Source organism: Nothoprocta perdicaria, unplaced genomic scaffold, assembly GCF_003342845.1.
Source record: "Nothoprocta perdicaria isolate Ctin4 unplaced genomic scaffold, notPer1 scaffold_353, whole genome shotgun sequence".
NCBI lineage: Eukaryota > Metazoa > Chordata > Aves > Tinamiformes > Tinamidae > Nothoprocta > Nothoprocta perdicaria.
Window position 1 is genome coordinate 540979 of NW_020455592.1, and position 22636 is coordinate 563614.

General features: G+C 60.3%; 2 protein-coding genes across 2 annotated transcripts; both read right to left on the reverse strand.

Annotated features, from left to right (window-relative positions):
- Positions 1–401: 401 nt before the first annotated feature.
- On the reverse strand, positions 402–4754 carry RAB29 (RAB29, member RAS oncogene family). The gene is made up of 5 exons (XM_026044212.1): positions 4626–4754; positions 4167–4238; positions 2285–2466; positions 1327–1448; positions 402–976 (listed from the first exon to the last, which is right to left on the reverse strand). Exons 1-5 carry the CDS (start codon positions 4747–4749, stop codon positions 859–861), a joined length of 618 nt encoding a protein of 205 aa, XP_025899997.1. The 5' UTR covers positions 4750–4754; the 3' UTR covers positions 402–858.
- A 2587-nt stretch (positions 4755–7341) lies between these two features.
- On the reverse strand, positions 7342–18112 carry SLC41A1 (solute carrier family 41 member 1). Its single transcript, XM_026044188.1, has 10 exons — positions 17911–18112; positions 14654–14761; positions 12207–12278; positions 11781–11925; positions 11550–11696; positions 10691–10838; positions 10181–10260; positions 9003–9137; positions 8189–8337; positions 7342–7580 (listed from the first exon to the last, which is right to left on the reverse strand). Exons 1-10 carry the CDS (start codon positions 17929–17931, stop codon positions 7395–7397), a joined length of 1191 nt encoding a protein of 396 aa, XP_025899973.1. The 5' UTR covers positions 17932–18112; the 3' UTR covers positions 7342–7394.
- Positions 18113–22636: the final 4524 nt, after the last annotated feature.

The following is a 22636-nucleotide window of genomic DNA, read 5'->3' on the forward strand; positions in this document are numbered from 1 at the left end:
AGAACAACTCTGGGAAGGCAATTCCTGAGCAATCACAAAGCGGCTGGAGGCTACAGGGTGTTGGGACAGCGAGAAGGGCTGTTGTTGCCCCAAACAAAGGGGTTTACAACCTCGTCCTCATCAGACCTTGGTGCCCAAAGCAAGCAGCAGAACAGGACACGGAGGGACGAGCGAGGCAAAAACGAACGGGCGGCAACGGGACAATTCCTGGCACGAACCTGGGCTCTGCTACGAGCACGGCACTCAGTGCACACAAAAACAAGGGCCCTGCTATCCGGTCCTCCGAGCAGGTTATTTTACGACCCAGTGACACGGGGCCCCGTGCTCACGTGCATCCGTGCATGGCTAGGGCGGCTGGCGGCAGCGCCGAGGGGCTCTGCCCTCCCCGTGGCGCGGAGCAGAGCCCCGCAGCGCCGAGAGGAGACTGCGCTCCGATCCCACGCGGGATCCGCAGGCACCCAGAGCCCTCCGAGCCCTGCGGGCAGCAAAGGGGGTCACTGCAACGCGTGCCCACGTCTGCAACGGCGGGGAGCAAAAGACGCACCACTCATCAAACGCACCTTCCCCATCCTTGCCCCTGCCCAAGCAGGCGGACGTGAGCCGATGAAGTGCTCCGAATTAAAAATCATTAGTCCAATTAATGCACAGGCCACACTACCTTGGTGCGGAGGAGGAATCTGCAAGAGGAATCCTCTCCGTCCTCTCCCCTTCCTGCCCTCGCCCAAGTCTCTGCAGCAATGCCGTGCTGAGCGGCAGAGCACACAGTTCTCCATGGTGTAAAACACCAGAAAGAGCTACTTTAAAAATAATAAAATAGCACTGCTGCTTGAGCCCGAGCGGACGGTGCAGTAAGTGCATCTAACAGCAAGCCCAGCCAGGTGTGGATGGCTCCTTCAAGTTGATATAATCCCCACTCCCAGAAGCAGAAGAACTTCCATCTCCGGCAGAGGAGGACATCATCTTCTCAATCAGGACTCTAGAAAACAAATACATGTGTTTTTTTTTTTTCTTTTTTAAGCAAGCAGCGATGTGCTACACCGTTTTGAAGCCATGCAAAAGAAATGCAGTGATTTCTTCTAGAAAGACACAGAACTCCAGTCCCATCCTACTCCTCTACTCCTGGTAGAGGCCAACGTAAGAAAAAACATCCATGGTTTTGTTCCAAAAGCCCCTTGACCAAGGAGAGAAGAACTTCTGACCTTCCAGAAGTTAGATTCCCTTTAGGAGATTTACTAGCATGTTGTTACTGCTCCCACTACCTCCAAGAACCTGGTGCCTGAAAGAGGGAATTTACACTTCATATGGCTCAGAAGTCACTGCACCTACCTCATAGACTCATGAATATTCTTGTTTTCCTTGACGGATGTTTCCACCCAACCAGAAAAGCCATTTTCCTTGCTGAACCGATCCACCTCTTCCCTTGTCACTGCCCACGGGGAAAGGTCACACTGTAAATCAAGAATCAGTGGGGTTTAAGCTCAGCCTTTTAACTTTTAAGCTGGGAGGGGAATTCTCCCCCTCGCCCCTTTAGCGCTCACGCTCATTCAGCAGGCGGCTCGGCCGCTCGCGTCTCCAGGATAGAGAGCTCCCAGGGCAAGGTTCTCAATGGGATGTTGCAAGCAGCAATGTATTTATCTAATCTGCGGTGCTGGCACACCCCTGCCAAGCACGCCCGGAACTGGGCTGCATCCAGGAGAGCACAAAACCGCCGTGTTGCTCGTCCAAAACGGCCTCTCGGCAGCGGGGAAACACTCCCTTCCAGCCCGAAACCGTCCGCGAGGGCAGCGGGCGCACGAGAAGGCAGCGGGAGAACCTGTGCAACAGCAGCTTCTATTTGTGTGGCCGTATTACCTTATGCAGGTGGGAATGTTATTTTAAAATGCCACTGGGGAAACATCCTAGCCGAGGACGAGAAGCAGCAGCAAAGCCCTTTTCCCGCCCAGCCCTCCCGGTTTTGGTTCCTTTCCAGCTTGAGCCTCTCCCAAAGCAGGCAAGGCCCAAACCGAACAAGCAAAGGGCTGCTGAGCCCATGTTGGCCTGCGTGCAACATAAGAGGCAGCTTTTAATGAAAGAAAAATTAGAGACAGCAAGCAATCTGCAGGGTGAAACCGCTGCACCCGAGGGAAGAGCAGCCACCGGAGCAGCCCGAGAGGCTTTCCTGCCACGCCATACCCAACCTCCCTGCTCTGTGCAAGGAAAAAGGCTAAAAAAAGGAGAAAATCAAGGTCTTTTTGGCTCTTTTGCACCCGGTTTGCGGACAGGAAGGGCGGCAGAGGCCACGCACTTTGTTAGCCAGCAGCAGGCAGGGCACGGGCCTCCCGTCGGGCAGCACCAGCTTGCTGTCCAGGTCCTGCTTCCACTTCTGGCTGTTGCTGAAGGAGCTCAGGTTGGTGACGTCGAACATGACAACGCAGGCGGAGGCCTCGCGGTAGTAGAGCCGGGTCATGGACGTGAAGCGCTCCTGCCCTTGGGGAGGAAAGGAGAGCCTCAGCTCCACCGGCGCCTCCATCGGCCACGGCAGACACGCAGGTGCTCACACTTGATTAATTAAAGTCATTAATGTGACTTGACTTGATCGTTACTTGATTGAAGGGGAAATGGAGGCATCCTGCCTCATGCACCTCAGCAACACAACGAGATGGAGACAAGGACAGTCCTCAACCCCGGCCCCGACACTCAGAGGTCCCACAGACCCCTGCATCACCCTCAATATAACAACTCAAATATTACAACTGAAATCAGGTGTTTTTTCCCCAGCCAGCTCGGTCTCCTGCCGAGCAAAGCCCTGCTCCAAGCCGCTGCCAACAGGATGAGGAGGGTTCCCTGCTCCCCGTTGATTCGTGTGGCCGAGAGCCGGGCAGGGACACGGCAACACAAACACAGCCCTGCAGGACAAGTCTGGGCTTAAACAAAACCTCTCCAACCTCATGTGAGCTGTTACTACTATTCAAACCTTAAGGCCTGCCCGTAGGAGCAACCCTGTAGCCAGCAAGCAGCCCCACCAGGCTTGTTTGCCTGGGGACAAACCACCACGTCTCCACATGGGTCTATGGTAAGTGGAAAACAGCATTTCTGACACTGCACAGAGGTTGGTATAAGCTCTGACCTGGCTCCATAGCTGCTCAACGGGCTTCACACTCCAAAGAGATGGAGAACGGAGCACTCTGAGCTACCTCCAACCCCCGGTGTCCCTTCCTGGTAACTCCAGGTACCTCCAACCAGCCCTTCCATGGAGGAAGCACCGAGGCAGGACCGTCCCGCGCGTCCCCTGCAGCCCAGGGCACGTCACGAGCGCGGGGACAAACACGGCCACGCTGCTCCCCAAACCTGAGGGCCTCTTCGGTCCGAAAGCGAAATCCGCCTCTTGCTGCAACCCTCTTGCTGCAAACTTCTCCTTCCTGTTTTCTTCTGTGCAATTCCAGGCGCACCCGGCCCAGCAGCGAAACCAGAAGCCCCAGGCAAGTTCTCCTCGCTGCTCTAGAGCCAGGGAGCCACTCTGGGGACCTGCACATCCCTGTCCTGCGTCTCCTGCTGCTAAGAAGGTTCAGGAACCGGCGCTTTCTGTATTTCTCCAAGCAGCAGATGCTACTGGCTCCCCTCCAATGAGTGTCCCCAGAAGAGGCCCCGTTCCTGAGCCAGGCCCAGCAGCTCCAGTGTCCCCCTTCCACAAGCGCTGCTCCAATGTGGACATGCACCTTAGGAAACCACCAGCTCCGCTCAGACTCAACCTCTGAAGCCCCTTCTGATCCCAAGACTAGGCTGCATTCAATGAAAGGACTCCAGGTTTAGACACGGGAATTGGCCCTTCCTGGCCGTCGCGTCAGAGATGAGTATTTTAAGAGAAGACTCGGAGCTGGGTCACAAACCCAGTCCCGAACCAGCTTCCCTCCCCGCTCAGACTGCTCTGCCTTTCAAAGAGCTCCGAAAAACTTACATTTGTGCTGCTGGGCTATTTGCACGCGAGCCACTGATTCAATATTGAAATTACCACCGCAAACTGGACAGTACCGCAAAGCAGCAGCTCTCACCCCTGGACTCCACAGATTTTTGAGGGTTCATTTGCACGCCAGATTCCCAGGGGGGAGATGTGGAGGGGGAAGGAAGGCCAAGCGACTCGGGGTGGTTTAAATTCCGCTGCAGTGAGCTCGCAGTTCCCGTGACCATACCTGCAATGTCCCAGAGCTGCAGCCGCACCGTCTCCGACTCCGACCACTGCACCACCTTGAGCGCAAAATCCACTGCAAAATGCCCGGGGAGGAGAGGAGAGGGCAGTTAGGGACCTGCGCGGCCCTGGGGGCACTGCAGGGACCCGTACGGACCCCCAGGCACCCTGCATGCGCTGCCCCCCTCTCCGTGTCCCACCCAGCGGGATGCTCCGCTCCGTGTCCCACACAGGCCCCCAAACACCCTCCCAGGCGTGGGGAGGGACCCGGGGCGCCCTCCGCTCTGCTCCCCATTCCCGAGCTCCAGGCGGCAGCGCCCGGCGGGAGCTCCACAGCCCCCGGGGCTCCCTCCGCGCGAACCACGGAGCTCCACGGCCTTTCCCGGCGCTTCCAAAGCCGCCCATCCCCGCGGGAGCCGGGCAGGGCGGCCGGGCCGGTGCCGGTGCCGGGGCTCCCGCTCACCTCCCACCGTGGACTTGTAGTGGCGGTTGAAGCTGTCGTGCGCGTAGCGCTGCACGAGCGACGTCTTGCCCACCGTGGCGTCGCCCACCACCAGCACCTTGAACATGCGGTCGCGGTGCCCCATGGCGGGACCCGGCCCGGCCCGGCCCGGCCCGGCCCCGCCGCGCCCTCACGTGAGCCCGGGAGGCGGCGCCGCGGGGCTGCCGGGACGCGTAGTCCGCCCCGGGGCCCGCATCCCGCTTCCCGGATCCCGGGAGCGGCTCCAGCCCCAGCGCGAGCTGGAAAAGCTGCAGGGAGCGGGAGCGAGCCCCGCGGGCGGCGGCCCCGATCCTCGTTATTTACAGCTGTTCCTTTTATACTTGCCGTTATGTATTGATTCCGGCGTCACGGGACGGTTCTAAGGCAGCGGCAGCACTGCGGGGAGCCCCGGCCACTGCCCCCCCGCACAAGCGGGAGCAGGACGGTGCCCTGGGGGTGCCCGTGGGCGCCCCAGCTCCTGTCTCAGCCACACGGAAACCCCTTCCTTAGCAAAGGCTGCAGCTCCGCAGGCACCAAGGGCCCCTCGGCGGCCTTGGGACCCCCACGGCCTCAGCAGCCCCCTCGTGTCCTCCCATCCCCGTGTCCCATCCCATCCGGCATCGAGCGCCCTCCGGCATCGCCTGTTGTGCAGACGGGCGCTGCACCAAGATGCTGCTGTGACAAATAACGCGACCCCAGTGAGGGCCTCATGGAGGGAGAACACCACAGTCCACATAAATAAATGTCATCTTTATTTAACCAAATATAATTTATCCATTAACTTGACATCTGTCAATTCAGTTATAGTAACTATAAATAATTAAGACGGTCTCTTTCCTTTAATAAAAAGAGTAAACGGGTAGTTGGTTTTTCTCATTTGCAGTCAGATGTAACATAGTCATGCATTTGAGTGCAACAGGGGGAAGGTTTTCATCCTTGAATATTCCAAAGGTTTTTCCTAGATCTTCCCTGGCCCATTTCCCCTCTCCCGCTCCTGCCGCAGAGCTCCCGGTGCGGAACGCGCAGCAGCCCCAGGGCAGCTTCAAAGCCCTCCGGGTCCCTCCGGCTCATCCAGGAGGCCACAGCAACGGATTCTCCCTCCGGCACAACCGTTTCCTTGGGTTCCACGTGGGTTTGTGACACCTAAAGCCCAGGAGCCTTTCTCACAGATAAACCTAAGTGTTAATGGGAGGAAATCCCACATCTATCCCCGCGCATCAGGCAGAGAAAGGGGGGAGCAGCAGTGAGGACTCCACAGGTCTCCAGGCTGGCACTTGGCAGGACTAGGGCGATAAACGCAGCACGGAGCTCGGCCAGCTCTTGTCCTGCCCAGGACAAGTGACTTGTCTCCGCCCTGCCCTTCCTGCAGCTGCTCGGCAGCGCCAGCACCGCAGCGAAACAACAGGCAGCTCCGAACAGGCCGGGCAAGAAACGGGGAAGTTGCCCTAAAAGAGGAAGCGAAGGCGACGGAGGAGGGTCGTGTTCTGCTATGAGGAACACACTTCGCACAAAGGGAAAGCGGCAGCCGGCAGGAAGCGGCAGCTCCGGAGGGTGGCACCGCGGGCGCAGGGAGGCCGGGCAGCGGGATCAGGATGGGACGGGAATGGCTGCACTTGGAGCCTGGATCCAGGGAGCTGCTGCACAGGCCTCCTGGCTACCTGCAGCCACCGCAGGGTTTGGGGCTACCGGCGGCTCCCCCAGCTCTGGGCCCCGGAGCACTGGAATCAGGCTCCACGCTCCATCCTTCACGGGTGTTAGGAGCCTCCCTGCAAAGTGGAGCTGCACTTCATTGCCCGTTTCATTCCCCGTTTCATTCCCCACGCTAGTGCCTGCTGCAGGCAGCGCTCTGCCCGAGGGCACCGTTCCAGCGCAGGGACATCCTGAGCTTCCCAGACCGGTGGCTCCTGCTCACCCTGAACTGCACCCAGCTCGGCCGCCGTGGGGCAGCTGCAGCCACGGCCCCACGTGGGCTCCTTCCCCAGCAGCAGCCCCATGCTCCCGGCTCCCACGCTCCCGGCTCCGCAGGGCCTCTGGCTCCACTGGGATCCTCAAGGCCTCTTCCCAGCAGCACCAGTGGGTCCCTCAGCAGCACATGGCAACTATGGAAAAAGCCTTAACACAAAGATCGGGATCTAGTTTTCCTCTTCACCCCGAAGAGGTGGCCATGCAAACGGCACCAGGCCTGTTCCAGCACAACGGAGGGGTTTTCACCCCTCAACACCAGCTAGTCCTGCTGCTGTTGAAGGGTCGCACACAAGGGAGGGTGACAGAAACCCCATGTCCTCGTCCACGAAGATGGTGCCTGTTCAGTAAAACCAACCTGAGCTTTACCTCCAATATTTGGAACGCTTACAGAGCAAAAAAGCAGCCCCTGACCTCTGGTGCCCGGGCCAGGGGGCTCCCCATATGATCAGACCCATCAGTGTCTTCACTGTAGCCTTGGTTTGGACACAATTGCTATGAAATTGCACTTGGTGATTGTCTCTTTACACTTTTGTTCTTTTTTGTCCTTCCTAAAACTAGATTTATGTTCTGTACAAACTTGGCTTGAAATATAAACCATGTAAAAATTCCCATTGAAAATAATGAGAATCCAGTATCAAAGGGGAAGTCTCACGGGAGACTGAGGGGAGGAAGTGATGGAGAGCAAGGGTGGAAGAAAAGAAAGGAACAAACAAAAAAAAAAAAGAAGCCAAAAAAAAAAAACCTGAAGGGGAAGAGCTGACAGGAGGAGAGGGGCAGCGAGGAGAACTAGTCTCCCACGTCGGAGTCCCGGTCACCGATGAGCCAGAGGATGTGGAAGCTCAGAGCAAGGAGACCCGTTCCGATGAGGTCACCCAGTGCTGTCAGGTACGGGATGGAGAAGTTGTCAGGATCGAGGTCCCTGCCCCACATCCAGTGCACCATCCAGTCCGCGATGTAGAGCAGGATGAGGACCTGGATGGCACAGAGAGCCGCGTGAGCGGGAGCGCAGACCCCGCGAGCCCTCGGCTGCCGCCCATGGGGCCAGAGGCTTCAGCGCCAGCACTGCAGCCACCTTGCTGGGCGCTGCAACCCAGGCTGCACCCTGAACACATCAGCACGGCGCAAATCCGAGCGGTCCCGGGGCTCCCAAACCCACGGTGTCTTTAAAAGCCTCTTCCCTCCCTCTGTCTGCAAAGGGCTGTGAGCCGAAGCCTCCTTGGAGGCCGGCACCAAGTTTGCAGCCTAAATTTAGCCTCGCGGAGAGCGCTCTGCGGCTGCCTCCGACGGGCCCTGACTCACTTCCTCCCGCCCGCTGCACGGCTGCTTTGGGGCTGCTGAAACTCGGAGCAGCCTCGGCCTGCGGCGGGCAGCGGGGAGCCCGCGGGGCAGAGGCTGCGTGGGCAGGGCCGGAAAAGGAGGATTTATTCACTTTGATACCTGCTCCTTTGGCAAATTTGCCCGGCGGATCCTCCCCCAGAGCGCCAAGCGAGGCAGGGGGCAGCTCCCTGCTGCGGGGGACTCACTCGTGTCCCCTTATCGCAGCCTGGGGGCTGAGAGCCCTGGCCAGGCCTGGTCCTCACCTGCAGCAGCGCAGCGGTCATGTAGAAGAGGATGAAAATGAGGGTGAGCGTCGTGTGGCCGCCTCGCATGGAGCTTATGGTGTAAAGGAAGACCAGGTGTCCCGGCACCACCAGGAGGAAGAGCACACGGGCGGAGCGGGAATTCACATCTGCGCACAAAAAATAAGCGGTGCAATTAATAGTTGAAAGGGGCCCAAGCAAAGAGCAGGTCTGCAGACCCCACGTTGCAGGGCCAGTGCTCAGTGCAGAGCTCAAGAACCTCCCGAGACAGGTTGAGTTTTCTCAGAGAGAACCACGTCAGGAGCCTCGTTTGCACCTTGCGTGGGGATGAGCTCGCTGACACCTCCCGGCTCACATCTCCCGTCCCGCCTGCTCCCAAATGCCACCACCTCATGGCTGATGTGTGTGAACAGGGCTAGCTGCGGGGCCCTGCTCAGGCACAGCTCTCACCAGAAGGCCAGGACGTTGGCTACCGGTTTTCAGGCTTTCTTAGGCAACTGAGTCATCTCTGGCCAAGTTCCACGCTCCGGAACGCAAGTTTGGGCTATTTGGATGCAGGATTTCCACTATCAGGTCAGCACGGGACTTGTGCTCCGCGTTTTCCCCTCGTTAGGTTACGTCCCCCTGTGCAGCAGCTCTGATTAAAGGCCTGACGGTCTCTAGAGGGCAGGCCAGGCCACGCAGCCAGCCCAAGGGCGACTCGAGCGCTGCCTCTGCGCAGGCTGCAGCCACCACCTCCCCGGCAGCCTCGCAGAGCGGCCCTTTGCAGCCCCCGGCGCTGGCAGAACAAAACACATTCCGTCTCCCCACTCACCGGAGCCGAAGAAAGTGCTGCAGGGGCTGGGGCACTTGCGGGGGGCCGTTTCCGAGCTCTCCCCGGGCATCCCGCTCATGTGCAGGTACGTGGAGATGCGGCTGGCCTGCACGGCGACCAGGTTGCCACCCACACCTGCAGGGACGGGGAGAGCAGCGAGATCCGCGTCTGAGAGCTCAGAAAGGAAAGGCATGTGCAGAGGGCAGCACACGACACACCTTGCCGGGAGCCGGAATGGCGTGGGACGGGATTTCTGACCCAGATTCTACTTTCGCTGGATGTAAAAGTGCAAAACACTAGAATATCTCTTAGGTCCCTTAATAAAATAGAGGCAATTCTCCTTTTTTGCAGTTTTGATAGGAAAAAATAATATGTGGAAATAAACAATTAAACACAAAAGCCCCACCTGAGGCTAACAGCATGACAGACACAGGAAGCTGAAACTACTCTTTTTTGGATGATGCATCTTGAAACTATGGAATTAACTCCCTTTATTGGAAGGCTGCCAGTGCAGAAATGGGCTTTGCTGGTGCATTAGCCCAAAAGGGATTTCGAAGTTTTATGTGAGAAGCAACTAAATTTCCTAACATCAAGCCGTGCACCTGGATGCAGGCGCTGCAAGGCCCAGCACTCGGAAGGTGCGGGACTTTCTCCAGCCAGGAGGACTCAAGAGATGAAGATTATTCTCCTCGGGCTCGGCCGCCTTGCAAGGTTGTTTAGGCCAAGCCTTAGGAAGGTGCATAGGGTGTGTGTGACCCTGGCCCAGCACCAGGCTCCCGAGTCTCCTCCCGCAGCAGCGATCCGAGTTGCTCAGTAGCCCCCGCTCATCACCAGCTCCTGTTCTGAGTTGTGCTGTAATTCAGTGTGCGCTGCCAAAGTCATAGACCTGCCTCACATCGCCTAAAAGGTCATTTCCTAGGACCACAAACAAAGGAAAATATTCCAAAGTGCATGAGGGCCTGGGATTTGGAAAGTCTTCTTGGTAATAGCCCCTCAGCCCATCAGGGCTGGCACCAGGGGGAGCGACACTGCTGTGAAGCTCCCATCCAAGCACCGTGTCCCACAGAGGATCCAGAGAACTGGACTCCTAATCCCATCTGAAACAAGGTGCACGGTGCAGTTTCTGTTGCCTGCCAGAGCCTCCAAAAGCTGCAACCACAGAGTGGAGAGGAACTCACCATTAATAACCGGTGTGAACACAGCTATCCCAGCAAAGTTGGGATCTGAAACCGTTCTGTCCAAAATTAACCCGCCAACACTGCAGGGGGAAGAGTGAAGAGGTCAGTGAAACAGCTAATCCGTGGCTATTTGTTCAGCCAAGGCCCTGCACCACCCACGGAGGTGCTCGTTGGTGCTGTGCGTCCCCAGGGGTCATTTCCACCCCTGTTAACAGGCACCAACACCTGGGGCTGTCACACGTGAGCTTAGGTCTCCCAGCTGGGGCATAATCCCAGAGTTCCTATTATGTGATAACAGATGACAGCTTCAGCAGGAGCTGAATCCCTATTGCTGCCAACAGGAGCAAAGCCTAAATCCCTCAGCGTGTACTTTGCTGCAACACAGTTAGCAGAAGCGATCCTGCCGTTCAAAGGCAGGTCTCCAGTGAGGAGAACTTCTAGACAGGCTGTGCAGCTTGAAGGGCAGGATGCTCGGGGTCTGGGAAGGAGAACTTTCCCATGTTTTCCTACCTGCTGATAGCCATGGCGATGATGACAGGCTCCCAGCCGGAGTAGAGCACCTCCCGCGTGGCCGCGTTCCTCTTGGCCACGATGATCCAGATGGGCAGCAGGGCGATGAAGAAGGCGCACACCAAGGGATTCACGTACGCTTTGCTCTCTGAGGGGGAACGAGGAGAGGCAACGTGTCGAGGAGACCCCCTTGGTGCAGGGGGACGAGGTGTTGCCCCGGCTGAGCTCAGCAGAGCTGCCTCCAAACCGCCCTCGTGCCCCGAGCCTAAGGAAGTGCAGCAGGAAGAGGCAAAGCGGAGCGGGCCATGCTCAGCCCTGGAAGCTGGGGCCTTTCCTCTCCTGATGCGCTCCCAGAGGCACCAACAGCTCCGAGAAGTGTCTCCTTCTGCTACGAGCTGCTCGCTCCCACTTGCTGCTCCTGGACAGCTTTACTCTAGGCTGAGTAGGGCTCATCCTGCACATCCCCAGCCTTGGGGAAGAGGGAGGCAGGAGGGCAGCGCAGTCCCTACAGCTCTGCACTGAGGAACCCCCAGCTCATGACTGCAGTGAGAAGGACTAAAAGCAAAGCTGCCTCTCCACACCCAGCACTTGGACGGCGGCAGCCTCTCCCTTACCACTATACCTGTTGAGCAGAACGTTTGCAACCCCCTGCCAAGCCTGTCTGCAGCTACAGGGCAGCAAGAAGCTCCATTTCCTCCCCTCACCAGTCCTGACCAGGACTTGCTACCTGAGGTAGCTTCCAGGCCAGACATCCTACATAGAGACCCCAAAAACAGTCAGGACAAAGGAACAGGACGAGGGAGACGCTGCAGCACATGGCAGGGGCAGAGAGAGACAAGGGGCTCTTGTTGCTGCTCACCCAGCTCTTTATACAAGCCCCAGCTGATTCCCGAGAGCAGAGCCAGCGTGATGAGGTCCCCAAGGCTGGCAGCGATCGGGGTGGCTACGTTGTCAGGATTGATCCCCATCTTCCTGGAGCCGATGATGACCCCAATCATGATCATGCCTAGAGCCACAAAGAGGAAGAAAACGGCGTGAGGCCACGGGGAGCCCGGCGGCTCGGGAGGAGGTGCACAGAGGGTGCTCTTACCCAGAACAAGGGAAGCAATGAAAGCGGTAGCCACGCTGCTGGCGCAAAGCAGGACAGCGTGGTCAATGCTGAAGTGGCCATCGGGGATCCATCCAAATATCACCGCTGCGATCGAGGCCAGGAAGCCAACCACCGTAGCCTGAACCTGTCAGCAGAAGAACCAGGTGGTCACCAAAAGCCAGAGCAAACGGTCCCAGGGCAGGCTAGGACGGCAGCACCACTCCGGGTACCATCCCGGTGGATTAGCATCAGGCAGGGAGGCACCAAGGCTCATCCGCAGGGCAAACCTCTGTGCAAAGATGACTGTGGGACAAGAAGTCGCCGCTTTCCTCCCCACTAGTCATGCAGTAACCAAACCCGGGTATTTCCCCGCTTTGACACTCCTTGGAACGGGTCTCACGGGTATTCCCACTTTCCCTTTCTTACCTGTATCAGAGCCATGTTCCCTGTTATCATCTTCCAGAGCTCTTTGGGTGTGTCCATTTGGCCAATATTAGCCTGCAAGAGGACACCACGACATCATTATATACCCGAAAGATGGGTATTGTTTTGTACACACGAACAGCCCCCAATCCTGCCTTCCTCCAGCACAAGTCTGCGTTGGAAGCAGGGGAGAAGGACGCCCTCAAGCCCTCAGCGCTCGGGAACACCGTTCTGGTAGGTGTGCACGTGCACGCGGGGCACAGCCCTGCACCCACCGCACACTGGGACTGGTGGCTCCGTGAGTGTCCCTTGGGTGATGAGCCAGACCCAATCCCTCCCTCCCGCTGCATGGGCAGCGGCCAAGCCCCTGCACCAGCAGCACCATCGTGCTCGCGCACGGTCAGGCCTCGCTGCTTATCCACCCACCGAACTCCCTGCAGCGGTGACCAAACCCAACCCGGCCGGGGCCCAGGCGTGCCACGCTGCCCCCGGGCAGGGAAGCAGGGACCCGTGTCCCCAGCCAGGGACACGGCAAGGCCAGGGGACAACACGTGGGCCCCGCAGCTGGCACCGCGAGCAAGCGCTTCGAGTAAGGGTTGGGTAAACAAAGGGAATGCCACGTAGGGAGCTCCGGAGCAGCAGGAAGCAGCCACGGCACACGGGTCATCTGGCACCGCTGGGGATGATAATCAAACGAACCAGAACGGATGGAAAGTTACTTGAATTTCTTGGCTCGTGACCAAAGTGGGGGGGGGGAAAAAAAAGGCAGCCGAAGCACTGCAGGCTGCTGGTTAACAGGGAGCGTAAAGGTTCTGCTCTCGGGCACTCCAGGTCTTTATGGAAACACACACAGAATGGATAAATGTAAGGCTGGGGACAACTTACAGTACTGGGAGCTGCTAACATGAAGAGGCAGCAAATTTGTCAGCACGAAACTGTAAGGGAGAGGCAAGGAACCCAAGCAGCAGCACCACGATGCAGGCACCAGCTCCCAGTGCCCGACTCACAACACCCAAACTTCTGCCTCATGTGTTGTTCTTCAAACCCATTTGCTGAACAAAATAGCAGCCACTTCTGCCCCTCAGGCTTCCTTTCCGACCCCTGCAAAACTAAGCAGCCCAGCTGCTCCCCAGGGCACGGGCATTCGAGGGAGCACCAAGCCGTGGCCACCAGCATCGACACGCGGCCTCTGCGGGGTGGATTTTTCTGGTGAGCTCCGGGCTCAGCTCTCGCCTGCAGAGCAGTATTCAGCACATTCAGCACAGGAATTTGAGCTCCATACGAAGCCTGACGTTAAAATTCCTGCCACATGGCAATTAGGTTGGGATTAACATAACCCAGCCGCGACCGCGGGCAACGAGATCTTAATCCTGCACCTAACGGGAGAGTTTTGCTTCTTGCTTGTGAAAGGAACTTTCGGTGCCCCTTAACGTGGCACTAATTCGCTCCGTGCGGGAGGGCATTCCAGGCTGTTTCCCTGCGGAGAGGGCGGCGCGGGGCGAAGCCATGCGGAGAGCAGGGCACGTGTGTGCCGGGACAAGGAGGGAACGGATCCCGAGGGGCCGCTCCGCGTGACGGCCCCGCGGCCGCCGGAGCGGGGAGGAGGGAGCTCCGCGTTGCTGCCGCTGCCCGCGGGGCCGGGAGGAAGAGGATGGTGAGAAGGGAGACCCTTCCCCGGCCAGGGCGGCCAAGCACCGATCCCTGTGAGGCTCCTGCGGAGGCTGCACAGGGCCAGGCGAGCTGCGAGCACGGCCAGCGGCACCTCGCAGAGCCCAGGGGCACGGCTGGCTGCCCCACGGGACACGAGGCTCTCGCTGGGAGGCTGAAGATGCTTTAGGAGGGAAGAAGTATTTGCCCTTGTGCTGCCAGGGGAGGCTGCCGGCCTCTCTCCAGCCCCACAGCTACACAGAGTGCTGCCTTGTGGCAGGAGGGCTGAACCACAAAGCCACCCATTTACAGCAGGAGCAGCGCGGCGGGCCGGGAGCCGCCAGAGCCTGGCCCCATCTCGCACACGGAGCTCCCTGTTTCGTCGGGAGTGACCCGTGGAGAGGAGCCGCGCGCGGCTGTGCTCGCCAGGAGCTCCAAGGGGCTCTCAGTCCACGAGCCCTCCCATCTCCTAACAGGCAGGCCGCTCACCCCCCTTCCAGCCTCTCTCCGAGGCTTCCTGCCTCTTTTCCCTAGGGAATGTGCCTCGCTCCGGCACGCTCGGGTGGCACCGCTGGAGCCGACCTGCGCCTAGGAGCGGCCGTGACAAGGACACGCGGTGCCAGCCAAGCTCAGGGACTACCGAGCCCTTGAAGCCCACGAGGGGCCGGGACGAAGGCTCCTTGCAGGAACACAGGGCACGAAGCAGCCCCGCTCGCTGCCCGGGCACCGCGTACCCACACGTCCCTCCCCTGCATCACCCCATTCGGACACAGGGCGCCCCGTTCTCTCGCCCGGGTACTCACAGCTGTGGAGAGGCGAGATGCCAGCGTCATCTCCAGGTTCCCCTTGAGGCCCAGCAGCGCGGGCACCAGGATGAACACCTCCGTCACGTACTTGAAGACGTCCCAGTGCTGCGAGGTGACAAAGCAAGAGAATGGCAACGCGCACGCGGTCGCCAGCGCCTCTGCTCGGAGCCGCGTGCGTTTACCTCGCCCCTTTTGCGACCTGGCCCTGGACAAATTGCCCAATTCCACTTCCAGCCCGAGCACCACACTTGGAGCTTTCCTGCATTCTTGTTGGTTTTGATGGCCAAAGCAGGGAGCAATGAGGAAACTTGGCTCGACGTTGGCACTTTTTGGCAGCAGGGAGCATTGAAGCGCCACCAGTCTCAGCCGCCAGCCATTCCCTATGTGTGTTTTCCAGAACAAAGCCATGTGGATGTCCCTGGCTCCCTGCCCTGGTACCTACAGGCTCAGCCGCCTACTGCCTATTCCTCGAGCCCAGGTGAATCCCTGGGCGCGAGGCAGGATGGAGCCGCAGTCATTTAGGAAGGAAACGGGGAGCAGTCGCGAGCGAGCAGCCCCGCGGCAACGCTGCAGCTCCAGGGAAAACGCAGCGCCGAAAACGCCACGGGCACAAGAACCTCCCGGGCCAACTCCTTGTTTTGGGGGAAGTTCTGCAGGAAGGAGCTGTGTCCAGAATAATTCCTCTGCTTCCGCGCTCTGCTCAGCACCGGCCGCGCAGCCACCAGGCCCTGCGTTTCTCTGTGGGATATCGGCGGATATCGGCCAGCCCTGCGGAGCAAACAGAGCTCGTTCTACCTGCGTGACCAACACCTTCCTGTGGGGAAGGACTTGGGTTATTCGTGTTTGTTTTTCCACTCCTTGCTGCGTTTGCATCAGCCGGGGCTGGCTCCCTTGCAACACGGAGCTCCAACTGCGCTCGCTGCGGAGAAAAGGGCTCCACAAGGACAGAACGGGACCGTTTTTCCCCTCGGAGGAAAAAGCTCCTTGCTCTCCACCAAAGAGCCCTCTCCAGCAGCGGGGATGAATGTCTAGGATGGCACTGGCCCCACGCAGAGCTCACCCGGCTCCAGGGAGCCTCTCGCACCGGGAAAGGAGCCGGCTCTCCGGGAATGCCAAACACGCAGCACGGAGGGACGCTGGATCCCAGTGGCCGCTGCTGGCGGGAAGAGGAGGCCGGAGCAGCCCTGCCCTCTCAAGCATTTGCTTGGACGCCGCAGCACATCAGGCTGGGCTTCCTTTAAGGTCACATCCAGGAGCTGCGCTCGCCTCTATTTTTAGGCCGCCCTTGCAGGCACGCTGGTTATTCTGCCGCTGCTGGGTCCTTAACAGGATCCGGAGCTCGATCCGGACGGGACGGGCGAGGGGCTGCTCGAGCCGCGCTCTGCCCAAGAGAGGGGCTCGAGGCAGCGCTAGGCTGTAGCCAGCGCTATCCCGCAGCCCAGCTCCCCCGGGCTGTGCGTTAGCCCCTGCAGGAGCCCGCAGCGCCCGGCGGGACGGCGCCCGGAGCTGCTGCAGCCGGAGCCCGCGGCGGCACCCCGAGCAGGACGGGGCTGCTCCTCGCCGAGGGGAAGGGAAAGGAGGGGGTGTCGGGCAGGGAAAGGAGGGGAAGGGGGTCTCTGCAGACAGCAGCAGCTCGCTCACGGCCTGCAGCGGCACCCGCGGGCTCCGCGCAGCTTTCTTAACAGCAGGCGCTACAGAAGGCGGCTGTGAGGCCGCTATGCTCGCCCCCAAGGGCTCCCGGATCCCCTCCCGGCAGGACATCAGCAAAGGGAAGGCCGCGGGGCAGCGCGGGCTGCTCTCGAGGAAGGGAGAGGGCAGCAGCCCCAGGGCAAGCCAAGCGGAGAGGCTCCTCCTTGGCGTGAAATATCCTCTGCTCCAGCCAGAGAGCAGCCAGGGCTGGGAGGAATCGCCCAGGGCTCTGCCCGGAGCGGGGCTGCTGCCAGCGCCCCTCTCTTGGGCACTATAAAGCAGAGGGACGGCCAGGTGTCACCTCTGTCTCTCCAACCTCCAAGGCAGTAGAGGCAAATGTCCCTCCCGGGAAGCAAATTCACGGATACGCTAACGGCACAGCAAGGCACACGGCCAGAGCTGCTCGTTTCCACAGCGGGAGGCCAATTAGAGCTGGCAGGTTAGTCAGGATTGCTCAAAATGGGGAAATCGGGTGTACGGAGCCCTCCATGCAGCACAAACCCGGCTGTGCCCGTGGCCACGGGACTCCCGTCGCCCCCTTGCACCGTCCCGCTTCGCTCCAAGGCTTTGAGCTCTGGGAAGCCCCTTGTCTCGAGACTCCACAGCCTCAGGCTTCCCTTCCCCCTTCCTTGCCACCCTACGGAATTAGCTGCCCGGTGTAATCCCAAGGCTAAAGGAGCTAGAGGAGCTGGTGGGACACACTGCGCAGCTACACAGAGGAATTAAGAAGTTTTAATTCTAATGGCCATAAGGAAGAAGGAGGAGAAGGCGGCAGGACAGCCCAGCACCTTCCGTGGCCGTGGGAGCCAGCGTGGAGCTGCAACAGGGACGGGAAGGGACCCGGTGGGACCCGGCTCTCGCTACCCTCGCGTTAAGGACGTCCCTCAAAGAGCTGCCGCTTCCCCCTCGGCTCTGTGGAAGGCTGCTCGCCAAGCAGCTCTTCAAAAATGGATCTTGTTCCAAAAATGCTAACGTTGCACCCAAATCCGCCTGGTTTTAAGGCATCCTCTGGACGGGGCCAAGTGTCTGCGGCAGCTCCCTGTTAGCCCAGTGCCTCCTGGCTGCTGCAAGAGCACAGGAAGGCAGCAGAGCCCCGAGCTCCACAGTGTCCTGCGTCCAGGACACCAGGGAATCCCTAACCGGGCGGGCTGGGACAAGGGAAGGGCGCCGGGACGGTGCCCAGGCAGCACAGGGGACACAGGGCCGCGGGCACCGGGGCTGCCAAGGGCAGAGCCTTTTGCTCGAGGCCCCGTGCCCGGGCGGTCCCACGGCGCAGGCGGCAGCGCCGGCTGCAGCTGCTGCCTCCTCCTTCGAGCAGGGCCCCGGGAGCCGCTTCCCGCGGCCCGGGCGGTTCCACGTGGCCGAGGACATCGGAGCAGGTGGGACAAGCGGTTCCCTGGCGTCTCCCACCTCCTCATCTCCCAGCACCCGACTCGCCTTCCCTCTCTGGCTGCTCAACCAGCTCTGCCGCCCGAGTGCCCCTCGGCCAGCTCGGGATCGAGCTGTGACCTAAAGCAAGGGAATTCCGAGCCCAGCCCCATCCCAGGGAGGTCTCCCCGTCCTACCTGCACGATGTCCAGCACCATCCCAGCAGCGACTGTCCCGAAGCCCGCCAGGAGGAAAGGGAAGAGGACCTGGAGGCCGATGGAGAAGGAAGTCTCTTTGAGCGGCGAGGCGGGCTCGGGGCCGCGGTCCGTGCTGGTGTCGTCGCTCTCGTTGCTCTGGCTGCCGCTCTCCAGCAGCGCGTCCTCCTCGCGCAGCCCCTTGCCGCCGGCGCGGGGCTCGAGCAGCAGCAGCTCGGCGCGCTCGCCCTCGGGCTGCGCGCGGGCCGGGCCGGGCCCCGCGCCCTGCGGCGGCTCCCGCTGCTCCGCCGGGGCTGCCATGGGGCCGCTGCGGGGCCGCGCGGGCGCTAGAGGCGGCGGCGGCAGCGCCGCGGGGCCGCCCGCGAGCCGCTCCGCGCCGGGGCTGCTCCCGCGGCGCCGATCCCCATCCAGCAGCGCCGGGAGCGCCCCGCGCCCGCGCCTAGGGCAGCGGCCCGGGCCGCATCCCGGCTCCGCCGCGGGCTGGGAAACGAGCCAGGCGAGGGCTGAGCGGGCGCCTAAAGGAGCGCGCTCGGGATCCAGGGAAGCGCTCCCTCCTCCCAGGCGCGGCGGCCGGTCCCGGCGCCGCTTCCCTCCGCAGGGTTCCCGCTGGGAAGCGCTGCGGGACCCCGCGCTGCGGCAGCTCCGCGCTGGCTGCCAGCAGAGGAGCAGCTCCCGGCCGCTCCAAGGGCCGGCGCCGCCTCTTCCTCCGCCCCCCGCTCCTCCTCTTCCCGGAGGGAATCTCCCCCGTGCCGCACGCGCCGCCGGCCGCCCCTATTTAAGGCGCCGGGAGGCTTCCCGGGGAGCGCAGGGCCGCGCTCCGCCTGCGCGGCCCGGGGCGGAGCGGGGCCTGTGGCGGGCCGGGCCGGGCCGCCCGCCGCCCGCGAGCGCTGGAGCGGAGCCGCGGCCGGACCCTGTGGCCCGCTCCGCTCCGGCCCGTTCCGTTCCGTGCCGGACCAGGCCGGGCCGCCGGGGGCGGGGCCACGCCTCCCTGACATCACCGCCCGCCAATCGCGGCCCGCTCCCGGCCGCCGGCGGTGCTGCCGTTGGACGAGCGCGCGTGGCGTCACGCTGGGGGGCGGGGCTTGGGGTCCTGGGGCGCGCGGTGGGACCCGGAACAGGGGCTGGATCTGGGACTGGGAGCAGGATCCGGGCAGGGATCTGGGAGCAGGATTTGGAGTCTGGATCTAGGACTGGGAGAATGATCTGGGGTCTGGGAAGGGGATGTGGGCAGGAATCTGGAGTCTGGATCCGGGACTGGATCCTGGGCTGGGATCTGCAGTCTGCAATTTGATTCTGGAAGCTGGACCTGCGGTCTGGATGTGGGCCTGGGAGCGGGATCTGGGCCTGGATTCCAGATGCGGGGCTCGGAAGTAGCCCTGGGATGGGGGTCCGGTCCAGATCCCCATCGAGGAGAGGGGCGGGAGGAAGGACAGGGGCCAGCAGCCATCCGTGCGAACGGGCGTCCAACGGGGCTGGAGACTGTGGGACCATCGGGAAGGGCAGCCGGAGCCCCTTCCTGGTGAAGCTTCTTGGGATTCCCTGGTCAAGCTGGACAATGGAGCAAATTGCTGCCACCAGTGAAAACCGAGGCACTGAAACCTTGGGAAGCTCCATCCCGAGGGTTCCCTGCTTGGGCAAGATGACAGCAGCGGAAATGCAGGGAGCGCGGCTGCTCCCATTGGGAAGGAGCTCCTGCTCCGGAGCTTAAAAGGAGTGTGAAACGGCAGCCTTGGGAGCGAATGAGTGTGAAACAGCGCTGCTTGGCAGGACTCAGCCTTTCCCAAGAAAAGCAGCTTTTCTGCTTCACATTTCGGTTTTATTTCCTTTTTTTTTTTTTCTTCTCCCCCTTTTTTTTTAAACGCGAAAGGAACTTTTGAGCAGTTGCTGCTTTTCCTTCCCTCCTTCCCACAAGTGAGGGCCGGGCCGGGCGGCGATCCCTGCTCTCCGCCTCGGAGCCGGGCTCACATCCGTAACGCGCTCCGTGACACGGGCACGTGTGCGAGGGGAAGAGGGAGGGCGGCACCGGAACCACCGCGCGTGACTCCAGCTGCTGAGCTCATTCCTTAAAAATAAGGACACGGTGGGAGCCGCGGCCAGCGGCACCGAGAGACCGCGGCGATTCCGGCCCTACGGAACGCCTGCCCTGCTGCCTAATTCCCTTCCCTTGTAAATTCAGTATACGGATATCGGGAGTTTTCCTTCCTGACATTTCTGTTGCTTTGGAAGGAAAGGCTGACCGTGAAAGCAGGACAAGATACACATGCGTTTAAAGCCCTGAGGTTTTCTTTCTCAGTCTCACCACATCTGCACATAGTTCTCTTCTAAGAAACCTGAATTTCGGGAGCAGATAACTGCCATCCACACAACCTACAGCTGGTTTTGTGCCTATCTGGCCGTACACGGACTGCTGAACGCAGTATTTGGGAGGCTGAGGACCGTTTGCAGTTGCATTTGCAGCCGTTTAGCTGATTCTCGTAACGTCCTGCTGCGACGCAGTTATGGGAAAACCAAGGCACGTAATATCTGAGCTAAAGCGGCCACACGGCTCCACACGCAAGCTGGGGAGGGAGCCCAGGAGCCCCAAATCCTGCCTCCAACCTTAGCTTCCGCCTTCCTTTTGTCCAAAAAACCCGGGGCTTTTGGGCACTATTTCCGCCTTTATCTTTCCTTCCTGATTTGGAAAATCCATATCCCCCCTCGGAGCAACTGCTTCCCCGCCGCGACCGCAGCGCACACCAAGCTGTGACCTTGGTGATAGCAGCCCGGCCAGCTGCACGCGCAGGAAACGGGAGCACGAAGACAAAAGCCACCCGGGACAAGAAAGCAGAAATAGATAAAACCCCCCAGCAGCTACGTGGACGCGCGGGAAGGCCGGGGATGAAAGGCATGAATTGAGTTTCCAGTTGCAGCGTAGCAGTATTGGCAGCAACGAAGTGTTTGGAAAGGAAAGGATTTATCCGGAGCTGCCCTCGGTTGGGGAACGTTTCGCCCACGTGCTCTATGGCAGCCACGTGATTTCAGCTCCGAGGGGCTGTCACCGCGCACAGGCCAGCACGGAGCAAGGACCCTGCGGCGGCCTCTGGAGCCACAAGGTGCGGGGGACACGGGCAGCAGAATTGTCCCTGTTCACAGATAGCAGAGATGCCTAAAGATGGAGTGATTTGGCCAAAGTCACTCTGAAAACCTAACAGCGCATTGGAATCTGGTGGCCCGGGAGGCTGCAGGGCCCCAGCTTCCCTAGAGCTGGTGGTTCCCATGTCCGCTCCAGGACAAATAATTATCCACGTGGGATACACTCCATGGCTTGGATGTTGCTTCTTACACCCCCCTGCCCAGACCTTGACCCTCCTCGTAGGTAAATCCATCAGTAACGAAGAGCATTTCGCCCTTATTCCCCCGCTGTTTTAACCACCCCTCGATGTGGTCATGTTCCTTCCTGAGCCCCGGCAGCAGCTTCCTTTGGGGCCCGGCTCCGCGGCTCTTCAATGGGCCGGCGCCGCGGCCGCTGCGCCCAGCGGGTGCCTCCCTTCCCCACCACGCTGGGCCCTTCATCTCCGCCCGCCCACGGCCTCGGGAAGCCCTGGAAGCGGAAAGCGGCGCCCGGCCTCCCGCGCCGCCTTGCCGGAGCGGCACCAAAGCAATTCCCTGAGCAGCGGGTCCCGGCGGCTCCAGGTCTGGCTGCAAGTGCTGGGAGCAGCTACAAACGCTGCAGGTCACGGCAGCACGGTTGCCTCAAAGGGTTATTTGGGGAGCCTGGATTTGGGGATGAAAACAAAGCACATCTGTAAAAGCTGCAGTGCATGAGCCCCTTGTGCAGAGGGATGGAGGGTGCAAGGTTTGACCTGGTAGCAGTGACAGGAGTGGCAAAGGGTAGTGCAAGCCCTGGCTGAGGGGCCTGCACGTTACTCAGGGGATGGTCCTTGCTTGGTGGCACTAGCTGTGCCAAGGGGGGAAGATGTGATGGCACCTGCTTGAGCAAATGGACTCACCAGCACCGTGAATATCGAGCAGAGAGGAGCCAAGAACGCAAGTGTCAAACGCCAGGCGGGAGGAAACAGCTCTCTAAACACCTTGTTCCTGCATTCGCCTCCAGCTCTGCGCCTGAACTCTCCATGGTTGCTGCAGGCTCAAAATAAACACAGCCCTTTTAAGCAGAGGCCAGCAACAGAGCTTTCTTTAGAAAATGCAGGTGTGGAATGTGACCTTCTGGGCAGGGCTGAGGCCTGGGCGGCCCCACATCAGCTGCGCACTGGACTCGCTGCCCAAGCAAGTGCAGTCATGAGCGCGCTGTAGGCTGCGCTGCACGGGGCTGTGCACAGGGCACAGGGACACGGCCACACGCCGGACCTGCGCTCAGGCAAACACCATTAAAAATCCATCAGAGAGAACACGGAGCTCCACGTCTTCAGAGCGGAACACCAGGCTTTGTTTCTTCGATGAATCAGAGGCAATTGCTCCATGTGACCAGAACATGGTGACTCATTATGAAAAAGAATAAAGCAGAGCTATCGATCCGTGTTTTTTTCATGATGCACTTAGCAAGAAGTTAATCATGCAATGCAAAATCGTACAAGACAAAAAAAGCCAGTGCCTGATGCTTATAAGTATCTCCAGCACTGTGCCAGATGAGCACGACCTGGTAAGGTGTGGAAAACAAGGAGGCCACAAAGCTGCTGTGGGTACAAAGCGGGCATCGTTCTCAGAAGGG

Coding starts and splice junctions, on each gene's coding strand:
- RAB29 (XM_026044212.1), bottom strand. CDS start 4,749: ATGGGGCACCGCGACCGCATGTTCAAGGTGCTGGTGGTGGGCGACGCC. Junction 4,239..4,625: donor CTACAAGTCCACGGTGGGAG/GTGAGCGGGAGC, acceptor GGCATTTTGCAG/TGGATTTTGCGCTCAAGGTG. Junction 2,467..4,166: donor GCAGCTCTGGGACATTGCAG/GTATGGTCACGG, acceptor TTCCTCCCCAAG/GGCAGGAGCGCTTCACGTCC.
- SLC41A1 (XM_026044188.1), bottom strand. CDS start 17,931: ATGGTGCTGGACATCGTGCAG. Junction 11,926..12,206: donor GGAACATGGCTCTGATACAG/GTAAGAAAGGGA, acceptor TTCTGCTGACAG/GTTCAGGCTACGGTGGTTGG. Junction 10,839..11,549: donor GGGCTTGTATAAAGAGCTGG/GTGAGCAGCAAC, acceptor GTTCCCCCTCAG/AGAGCAAAGCGTACGTGAAT.